The 11542-nt window shown below is 47.0% G+C and overlaps 1 protein-coding gene across 1 annotated transcript; it reads right to left on the bottom strand.

Moving 5' to 3' along the window:
• Window positions 1-1070: 1070 nt before the first annotated feature.
• LOC308463471 (uncharacterized protein) lies at window positions 1071-11192 on the bottom strand (the record flags this gene model as incomplete). Its single annotated transcript, XM_080981874.1, has 3 exons — window positions 10508-11192; window positions 6873-7123; window positions 1071-1250 (listed from the first exon to the last, which is right to left on the bottom strand). The coding sequence occupies exons 1-3, from the start codon at window positions 11175-11177 to the stop codon at window positions 1071-1073; spliced, it is 1101 nt and encodes a 366-aa protein (XP_080838000.1). The 5' UTR covers window positions 11178-11192.
• Between the last annotated feature and the right edge of the window lie 350 nt (window positions 11193-11542).

Here is an 11542-nt window from a genome sequence, read left to right as displayed (position 1 = left end):
ACTCATCCAAAATTAGGAGAGAGAATAATGGAATGCAGTACCATGATACTGTGATATAAGAAAATAGTGTGTGTCAGGTTGGATTCTCTGCATAAAAAATGTCTTGATGACATAGGAAGAGGATCCAGAGAGGACTCTTGACCTCCCTTTGCCCTAAACTTCCTCTCTGAAATTTAGAAACAGACTGTAGAGAAAAATGCATCCAGGAAAGGCAGAGTGTTGTGTGTAATATGGTGGGGTTTTTTTATTGGGATGGCTTGTTTTTTAAATGTTTTGGCTACAGTTTCCACTTGTTTGAGAGTTACTTCTATTTTTATAATTGGAAGAGAGGGAAATGATGTGAAATATGAGCGAGTCAGAAAAAAAACTAGCTGGTGATTACCTCACAGCATTCCAAGACAAAACCAACTGAGTTTTGATTTTGATTTCTGCTGTACTCTAACCTGTAGTGAGGAGAGAAGATCTGCCTCCTGCTGCTTTGCAAGGTAAGGGGGTAGAAAAGGTGCTACAGTTTAATGACAAGAGGGAGTCTTGTGCAACTTTCTCCTCCTAAGTAAACTCAAGTGCAAGAAGCAAATTCTCTTGTCAGTTTAGCCAAGATATGTATGCGCCTTCTGATATCTTGCAATATTTATTCTTGTTCTTTTCTCTTCAGATGGTTCTGTTTTCACTGGGCCACCTTGTACAACGCTGTCAAAATACAGAACTGACCTCCATTTAGCTCTTTCTTGAGGTCAATATTTTTTCTGACTACAGCACTGAAATATTGCATCTCTCTTTTACAAACATCTTTGGATGGATTCACTCCTGAGATCTATTACTGGTAGTGAGAACCTGGTACGGACTGTATGACTCCTTACCTTTACTTTTAGTTGGCAAAAACGGCAGAGAGAGGGAGGGAAGGAAGGAGGGAGAGAAGAAAGGAAGAATAAGTTTTGGATAAGTCATTAGGTTGAGGTCTACTAACAAACTGTTCCCTGTACAACATCATAGGGTATATTCTTGTAGTGAGCATGCAGGCTAACATAACATAAATTCAAGACCCTGATCCACCACACTGTGTCCCAAATTCAAAGTGATGGTGATGATGATGATGATGTCCCTGCCCAGTTCTTCTTGGCTCCATTGGGGTCTGCTGGTGGGGGCACCTCTCTGAGAATCTCTGCTGCTTCTGTAAAAGGTGCAGCAGGGTAGACGCTGCTGCTGTCAGCATCACCTTTCCTGCTCCAGTGGAACTCCAGTGGAATTCCCTGGAATGGGGCAAGGAAGATCACAGAGTTGGACCCAACAAGGAAACTGCTGGATCCTATCCAGCACCAGTACAAGCAGTGGGTCTGATTCAGCCCTCTCTGCTGCACCAGCCTATAACTATAGGACTGCCATACGTCCAGATTTCCCTGGAAATTATCAGGATTTCAAAGGCAGAATTGACTCCTTGGGGGAGGGATTTCTGAAAGGCGGTGCTTTATCCTGGATCTTAGGGAAGTCAACTGTAAATTTGGGGTTTTTTTTGGCATTTTACTAAAAAAAAGCTAGGAGTAAGGATTGATTCCTCTGGCATCATGAACTGTTTTCCTTCAGAACTGACAACATAATTTCATATTTTGTTGACATATTACAGTTTGAGATAGTGAATGCTAAATCAAAAGTAACTATGTTGTGCATTCTTTCTCTATATTATTAACATCAAATTGGGTGACAACAATAAACTTCATATTGTGTCAGACCTATTTTTAATATCCTTAGTTTTTTTCTTTTTAATTTCCCATATAGTAAGGTTTAATTGGAATTTGATTCCTATGAAGGTATTATTTCATGTAACCATTCCATATTTACTAAATAGTTTTGTGACTGATTTACTACCAGTGCAAAAACTCTACTCTTCCTCTGCCTAGAGAATGGTTGATGAAATCTCTGCGGAAATGGACAAATTAACCAACATAATTCATCCAAGAACTTGATATTCTTGATCAATGAGCTGTGCACAAAAATGGTGCCTATTTATCACTCTGTAGAACTCAAAATGTAACTGTATGAGATTAGCAAGAAACTTACTTCTGGAATAATTCTGTTTTAGTTTGTAGTGTGGGCTTCTGTGTGTGCAAGCCAAACACCCAGCTGTTGATGGTTGGGGTCATGGCTTGGGACCAAGCACAGTCACCTCCTTGCCAGCAGAAATATGTGCTGCTAATGGCAGAGGGAAATGACCTCTGCTACGATGGAGGCCTGAGATCCATCCAAATGGATGGAAAACTACCATTGGCAATCCTGTTGCCAGCAACAGCCAACAGAAAGCCCCACACTGTTCACACTGAATGCACTTGCCTCTGTAGTTCACATTAATAATAGATAGTCCTGGGTTTTAGTAGAGAGAAGCTCTATAATAGCCCTGCCCTCCAGTATTTTCTTATCTTGCTTGCTCCTTCGTTGCATGTCAGTACAGGTTCTGGTTCTATAAATAACAGGAATTGGCCTAAACTGATCACTATTTCGATCCAGTATTGTCACTCCTTAGGCAGAACCCTGAAAAACTTTCACTTGCAATTGTTGCTTTCCTTAATAAAATACCTGGGCTCCAAAAGTTTCTTCCCCTACAGTTTCAGCTCTTGGGATGTTCAAGGAAAATCATGCAATGTTGATCCCTGACTCTTCTGGAATTGCCCAGCAGCATCCCTTCTTACAAAAAGATAGTATTTCCTTATTTCCCCTCCTCCCCAATATATTCTCTCTGCAAGGCTTTCTCATCATCCAGTTCTTTCCAACTTCATGTTATCACTTTGACATTCTTTGCAAAAACTAAATAAGCAATAAGAACAGTTGAAGATAGCGCTAGAACTATTTTGGGGTGCACATTGTTGATGGTGCCACTGAGGCTACCTGAGCCTCAAGCAACAGTGAAGGATCCATAAGTACCCCCAAATTATTACCTGCTTCTTCAGAGGGAATGTAGCCCCATCAAGAGCAGGCCACCTTCCATCCATTCAGTCTAGGGAATCACCCACTAACAGTGCTTCAGTCTTATCTGGATTGAGCTTCAATTTGTTGGCCCTCATCCAGTCCATTACCAAGGCAAGACAACAGTTCAGCACATTCACTGCCTCACCTACAGATGGAAAGGAGAAGTAGAGCTGCGTGTCACCAGCATATTCCTGACAATATATTTCAAAGCTTTGGATAACCCCATTCAGTGGTTTCATGTAGATGTAAAACAACATAGGGGATACGGCCTTCAACTTGAACATGGACTTCTTTATAGTATTGATTTTATACGTTCATAAAAGTGCTGAGCATCTAGATTTTCCTGACACAAAAGAGCTTCGAAGCTCTCTCTCTGCCTTGCTTTCCAAGCAGGACTTTCTCCTCTCACAGGGTTTAGGAAGCTCTTGTGAAATTCCACAGGAACTTGGATGGCCCCACAAACATCTCACAAGAGCATCCTGTGGCTTCTGGAGCTGGCACACCAATATCAGAAGCCCCAGGATGTTTGCATGGGAGATAATTTCCAAGGCTTTGTGTGTATACATTTTTGCATATACGCAGAACCCGTGGAAGTGAACCCCATGTAAGACTGTATTATGAGCTAAATCCAGAAAAGATTTATGGACCCAGATTTTTCACCTACCATTATGGGGCAGCATCTTGTACCCAATCCCATGTTAGCCCTGCTGCCAATGGAAAAGAATATCAATCCAAATGTTAAACAAAAAGGGTTGGTCTTCTTTCTTATGATAGCCATGAGACAACTAGTTTCTTTCATTTTTTTAAAAACCCTCCCACCACAGAAACTTGGATCTAATATGTGTGGAATATAACACTTGTGGAACACTTAACTCACTACTGGAAGGTGATAAGATGAATAGCAAAGAAAGATGAAATTGACTAGTATGGTTTCAATTTATATCATTTATTAACAATACTACAGTAATCTCCCTTCCATCTCAGTCACAGCAGCCACTATGGAGAAATTACCTTAATGCTTTAGACTGACGTATACCCAGCAGATGTGAGCTGAATCTGTAATGTAAAATATTTCCCAAGTTTGTTTTGATGCCATGTGGATGTCGGCGTACAAGGTTTAACTTACAGTATGTACATGTATTTATCTTGGAAGACAACACTTCATGTTTGGTGATTGCTTTTAAGATTTTCAAAAAAGTTTGTAAAGAAAAACAAAGAAGTCCATTCCATGTAGAAAATAAAACAGAAGACCTGGTTAAGGGTGGGGTGGGGACGGAATGATTGCAGTCAAGTGAACTGAAAGCCATAAGGATACCACAAAATTTACAAATTGTCACTTTTATTCAGATTACCAGTGTTTTAAAGACTACTTTTGTCCATCTTGATAATGTATTCATCTTAGAGCAGTACCGGACAAAACATTTCTTTCCTCTGACCATGCGATTTACTAATGCAACTCTCCTCTCCTTTAACAACTAGGAAAACGATGTCCCACCTGACCCAAAGTTTGCAAGTATATGATATACTTATAAAGGTAAAAAGGTTAAAGACCCCTGGACAGTTAAGCCCAGTCAAAGGCGACTATGGGGTGCGGCACTCATCTCGCTTCAGGCCAAGGGAGCTGGCGTTTGTCCACAGGCAGCTTTCCCATGTGGCCAGAATAACTAAACTGCTTGTGGCACAATGGAACACTGCCAGAGTGCATGGAAATTCCGTTTACCTTCCTGTCACAGAGGTACCTAGTTATCCACTTGCACTGGTGTGCTTCCGAACTGCTAGGTTGGCAGGAGTTGGGGCAGAGCAACAGGAGCTCACTCCATCATGCAAATTCAAACCAATTGGCAAGCCCAAGAGGCTCAGTGGTTTAGACCACAACACCACCCGCTCCCTGCCATTACCTGTGCCTTATCAAGGAGTACCTGCTCTGGAAAGGTATTTCAACTGCCAGAGGCATGATTATTAAAGGGTAAGGGTGTGTGTAATATAGCTAAGAACTCTTCTTCTTTTCTTCTTGTTAACCAGGAAATGTGGCAAAGTAGCTGAATCCATGTCAGAGTCAGTCTAGGGAATTTCCTCCAAACATCACCATTTTCAGTTTTGAGAAGAAGAGAGCAAGCAATACCGCAAATCATTCCAAGCAATGCCCACATGACAGTTACCTTTCGCTTTGCTCGATTTTATGTATTTCTCCTAGGTTCATTTGTAATAAAACTCTCTTGCGTGCTGAGGTCCCCCAAAACACCCTTATCCCAAATAACTCACACTTCACACATAATTTTTGTTTAAGGTTTTTGGCATAATTTTTTGGCCACAACTTTATTATCATACAAAATTGTGAGTGGTTGCTTAGGCATTGGTTAAGACTAGCTGTCCCCCCGCCATGGGGACAGCACTGACTTCCGGATTCCAGCGAAAGCCAGTGTGGAGGAACAAGATCAGGGGATAACTGGAGCTGCGACACAGACCCTCAGCTTCTCCCCACATGCTCCTAGGGGCTTACACGGCCCAAACCCGATTCCAGGGGTTTGGACGAAAGGATGGTAAGCCCCTGAATTCCTTTAACGGAATTCCCGTGCAGCAGCATCACCTGAGGGGCAGGCACAGCCAATCCATACCCCTCCACCAACCAATTTAAACCAATGCCTAACCGCCAACCTTACAAGTTGTGACGATTTGCTACGCGGTAGGCAAAAACCAGATGGCACACACTAATCAGCCAAATGGCAAAATTCCTACCAGGCCCTCGCACCAATGCAAACGACCCCATGACAGGCATAGCAAGGTCAAGCGGAAGCCCAACAGGGGAGGGCGGGCGGGTGATCCGATGCCCACAGCGAAAGAGAAAGCAACTCTCTGTGGGCCTTCCTTAAATATCCTCTGATCTCCACCCCCAAAGTGGCAACATACAAATTGCCCCAGCAACACCATCACCAATCCTTGCCAGGCCCTTTCCTTCAATTTTGCCTGGCAACTACAGGGTGCTTTGCCTAGCCCCAGCCGCAACACGTGCTCTCCTTTAATGAGAACACGCTTTGCGTGCTGAGGTCCCCCAAAACACCCTTATCCCAAATAACTCACACTTCACACATAATTTTTGTTTAAGGTTTTTGGCATAATTTTTTGGCCACAACTTTATTATCATACAAAATTGTGAGTGGTTGCTTAGGCATTGGTTAAGACTAGCTGTCCCCCCGCCATGGGGACAGCACTGACTTCCGGATTCCAGCGAAAGCCAGTGTGGAGGAACAAGATCAGGGGATAACTGGAGCTGCGACACAGACCCTCAGCTTCTCCCCACATGCTCCTAGGGGCTTACACGGCCCAAACCCGATTCCAGGGGTTTGGACGAAAGGATGGTAAGCCCCTGAATTCCTTTAACGGAATTCCCGTGCAGCAGCATCACCTGAGGGGCAGGCACAGCCAATCCATACCCCTCCACCAACCAATTTAAACCAATGCCTAACCGCCACCTGAGCCCTTACGCTCACCGCCAACCACTCACAAACCTAAACACACTCTCAACTTAGCCACCACTGACCTCAACCATACATCATTCCCAACAGAGGTAAGATGAACCCCATCAAACCTGTAGCAATCAGTGGCTTTAACATTAATATCTGGGTGGGGAATCACAAGCCCACTCAGATATATATATATATATATATATATGGTTTTTGGGTTTTATATATATAAAGACTGGACGACTATAAAAATATGTTTATAAAATAACGAATTACCACCCAGATCAGACACCAGCTTGCTCGCAGCTGAATTAATACGCTTTCGCACCCTTTCGGTGGCCGCAGGGCAGGGACTACCCCTCCAGATGCAACGCTGAAGCAACTGTGACCAAATTAGCTTAGTAGCGGGCACCAAGGCCGCCAGGTCCCTCAAATCCTGCAAAATAACAGCACATAACAGGAAAAAGAAACCATATCATTTTCCCCAAGCTGCACCACAATCGCCGTAGGGGGGCCCTCCAGAAGAACACGCCTCTGCATTAGCGGTAAGAACTCCTTCCACCGCATCCCCCTTCTGGAGATCCAGGACACTCGCACGTGCTGCGGAAGGCCGAGGCCAACTCCCAGTTCAGATTGCCGAGCTCTGCAAGCGGCCCAATGCACAATACTGTGCCCCACTATCCAAACCCGGACAGTGGGTAGACCTAGGGTAAAACAAAAGATGTGAGTACACGAGATCAACACCATTTCCGCACATAACCCTTATATGCGTCCGACTTCCAGCGACCCAGGTCTTTAATCCTCCTTGCCGACAAGCCCCAATGGGCGGCTGTTGTTGCAGCCCCAATCCTGAAGGAATGCGGAGCAAACTCAGAGGCTGCATGGCCACAAGCAGCAACGACCCTGCGCAAAACACCAGTGAATTGATGGCGTGCCAATGGACGCCCATCTTCATGAATGAACAGGGCCCCTCCCCCAGGAGGCCGCAACGCCATATATTTCTGGAGATCCTTGACTGGGCAAGGGCCCCCTAGCCCAGTTGCTGGGAGCCGAATAACTGCCCCTCTACCCAGTTGATCAGTTTTGGAACTCCTGACAAGGATCTGCAATTCTGACTGAGACAAGCTCACGTCCTGCAGCAACAAACCTCTCGAACCTCCATCCTGCTTAGGTTCACACACCACCTCCCCAACCCTCAGGGCTCCAAAAAAGGCTAACGAATAGGCTGCGGAAAATAACCGCGCCTCAAACCTGGACCAACAGATGCCCTTTAGTTTACTTCGCATCCTGGTCAACAATCCAAACGTTATAGGCCTCCTTGTAGCTGGTCTGGAGGGGCAAAGCCTCCCCCACCCCTCCAAAGCCTTGCGCACCACGAACTTCCCACATGGATCATTATTAAAATAAACTTTGCTAAAGAAGGAAATTGCAGCCGCATGCAATCTCAGCGTCCTGGCTGCCCTCCGCATCTGAAATAGATGCGCCAAATATTGGAGCACCTGTGCAGTAGAATGAGGTGTGCATGTTCCCCCTACCACGGATTGCCCAGTGAAATGCAAAAAATCGGTCCAAGCCTTCTTATAGGACCTCAATGTGGAGGGGGCAATAGATGCAGCTACTCCCTGTAAAACTAAGTGCTGCCAAGGTTCCAGAGATGATCCGGGAAAAATTCCGGACGGTCTCGAGCCACTGGCGCCAGGGACCTGAACCGCTGCATCTGAAAACGGGACAGAGCATCAGCAATCTCGTTAGACACTCCAGGAACAAAACGAGCAGAAAATACAATGTTAAAACGTAAGCAATGCAAAACAAAGACCCTCAGCAGGGCTGATACCCTAGGTGATCGTGAAGACTGCTTGGCTAGCACGTTCACCACCGCCAGGTTATCTGTCCAAAAACATACACGACGGTCCCTGAAATGCTCGACCCATAAATGGACTGCCACTACAATGGGAAAAAACTCAAGAAAAGTTAAGTCCCGAGTTATAGCTTCCCCACGCCAAGCTGAAGGCCAACGCTCGGCACACCACCTGCCATCCCAATACAAACCAAAACCCAACGACCCCGCAGCATCAGAGTGCACCTGAAAATCGGTATAAAGGTTCAAGGTGTCCTGCCAAAGAGACACCCCATTGAATTCCTCCAGGAATTCCAACCAAATACGAAGGTCAGCACGCACCTGAGCTGACAGGCGCACCCTATGCCTCGGGGACCTCAAACCTGACATAAGCCTGGCCAAGCGGGAACAGAAAGGTCGCCCTGGGGCGATCACCCTGCAAGCAAAGTTTAGGTGGCCCAGCAAGGACTGCAGCTGCCGCAGAGTAACTTTTTTCATGGGAATGAGTTCAGCGATGACGCCCTTCAGCGTGAGTATCTTATCCGCCGGCAAACTGGAAGTTTGCGCCACCGTATCCAACGAAATACCCAGGTAAGTCAGCTGCGTAGAAGGACCTTCAGTTTTCTCCGCAGCTAACGGCACGCCCAGTTCCTCGGTTAAGGCAGCAAAGGCCTGCAGCAACACCACGCAATTCCCCGTATCGCTAGCTGAGGCCAATAAAAAACCATCCAAATAATGAGTGACTCCGCCCAAACCAGTTCTTTTGCGCAGAGCCCAGTCCAGAAATGAACTAAAACACTCGAAGGCCGCACAGGCTACCGAGCAGCCCATGGGCATGGCCTTATCAAAGTAAAATTCCCCGTCGAACTGAAATCCCAGCAACCAGAAGTCATCAGGATGAATTGGAAGCAGCCGAAATGCAGACTCAATGTCACATTTGGCTAGCAGGGCACCCTGTCCAAATTTTCTTATCATTTTGATCGCTTGATCAAGCGAGGCATACTTCACCGAACAAAGCTCCGGGGGAATAACATCATTTACTGATGTGCCCCTAGGGTGTGAAAGGTTGTGTATCAGGCGAAATTCCCCCGGAGCTTTTTTAGGAACCATACCTAAGGGTGAAATATGCAGATTAGGAAAGGGTGGAACGGCAAAAGGGCCTGCCATACGGCGTAGAGCCAGTTCTTTCCCAATTTTCTCACGCGCCACGTCAGGCATATCCTTCACAGACTTCTGGTTTGAAGGGTTTCTAGCTACAGGATTTGCCGCCACTGGGATTCGAAAACCCAGGGAAAAACCGTCACGCAAATAAGATGCTAAGAGGGTATAACTGTAACAATGACAACAACGGCTGTAGCCTAACCGGGGTATGAGCTAAGGAGGAAAGTACACTATTTTCCTGCACCGGCGGCTGCAGCCTGGGGCGCGGCTTTCGGGGGCTGCTGTGAGCCCCACCCCTTCCGAAAGGGCCGTCGAACCCCTGCACAGGCAGAAGCTGGATGGTTCCCTGAACACTTCTCACAACTATGAGAATATCTGCAGAATTGGCGCTGACAGGTTCCTTTGTTAAAATCCCAACAAAAGAACTTGCGACCCGTCTTAGCTGGCACAATCCTAGTTTTTGGCGATTCAGGGATCTTATTGTCAATACGTGGAGCCACATAAGTGGTCCATACATCTAAATCCTTTCGGTCCCAGCGGGCAGTGGGGATCTTGGCAGCCCTGCGTCTGAAATTCTCATCATAAGAAATCGCAGCAGACGCTCCAGCCATCGTAAATGCTGAGCGAACTATGGACAAATAAACCCATAAATGCATGGACCTCCGTGGGTAGGCCGCTGCCACCACTCCAGCGAACACCTGGAAACTATCCAGCCATCGCTCGAAGGTCCTTTCAACCTTTGGCAAAACCACCCTCTTTTTCGTGGCTGCCAAACCTCTATCCTGGGAGTCCTGACACTCCTGAGGGGGTGCCAAGCTAAATATATCAATGTAACGGCCATCCAGAATCCTAGATCGCAGCTTTGTAGTCAAGTGGGCACCTGGTATAATATCCCTAGCTGAGTTGGTGGAAACTTTCACATCAGGCATGAGGACCCCTTCCAGACAGTCCTGCACCGCCCCATACTTTGCCCTGTGAGAGTTTGCCCTCCGCTCCCAAGCCCATTTTGGAAGTCCCGATGTCTCCCCAAAGCCCCAGTATAGCGAAAGCGAAGCTTCCTCATCACTACTGGAGGTTTGAGACGAAGTACCTGCGGAAGAGGATGAGGTGTCTCTCCGTCTCCTCTTAGCACGCTTCTTGGAACTCTTTTTCCGGCGACGGAGCCCACCAGAAGAGGACTTTGGAGGGAGAGGAAGGCTGTCCTCCACCGAAGACTCAGATGCGTCGCCTTGCAGCACAACGCCTGGAACTGACTGAGAAGAGACTACAGGTGAATGACCAGGAACAGACCTCACCACTGATGAGGACTGTACAACTGAACCCCGTGCCGCCCGAATCCGGGCGGATGACCTCCGCCTGGTCGGACCCCTGGGGCCGCCCCGTACCCTTGGCGCTGCAGCCTGGGAGACAGGTGAGACCGACGACTGGGACAATTGATTAGTACGCGAAAGACCCCCAGCTAACAAATCCTCCCCCTCATCTTCAGCCGAAGATGACACCGAAGGAGGTGCGTCAACAGGCGGAGCTGGACTAGCAGAAGAAGTCGTCGGAGTCGAGCAGCGTTGAATCAAACCATCCATTTCAGCCTCAACACGTGCTAACACCACTGGGTCACTGGCCAAGCCAGTGACCATGGACTGAAGGCGTCTCAAAGATCGCTGTGGCACTGGAGAACGCAAAGCTTGGGACGGGCCTTTTATGGGCCGCTTCGCTGAGGAAGCGAGATCAAGCCTCCGTGACACCTTCTTCTTTGGAGCCATACCTGCTACTAGTAAAAAAGACAAATAATAGAATTAATGCAAGGCTACACCAGTGCTCTTTGTTATAATGAATAGTCAATCAGCCTGAAAAACAATCAATCCCGATAGGTGCAACTATATGGCTCACCAGCAGGTGGCGCAGCCAGTAATCAAGGCCAATGGTATAGCTGCGTTTCAATAAACGGCCACTAGAGGCCAGCACGCAATGAGGAGGCAGTAGAAAATGGCGCTCCCGCCAAAATTCCCCAAAATGGAGGCCTCCCAACTGACTTCAGGCAGAAGGCCTCCCCCAATGCCCAAAGCAGGCCGCAAGCAGGCCTCCAACCACCAAAGCCGCTGTGCGCGCTAAGCGCCACCGGCTAAAG

This window comes from Podarcis pityusensis, assembly GCF_964106645.2.
Source record: "Podarcis pityusensis genome assembly, chromosome: 1".
Lineage (NCBI taxonomy): Eukaryota > Metazoa > Chordata > Lepidosauria > Squamata > Lacertidae > Podarcis > Podarcis pityusensis.
This window is presented reverse-complemented; position numbering and strand designations above follow the sequence as displayed.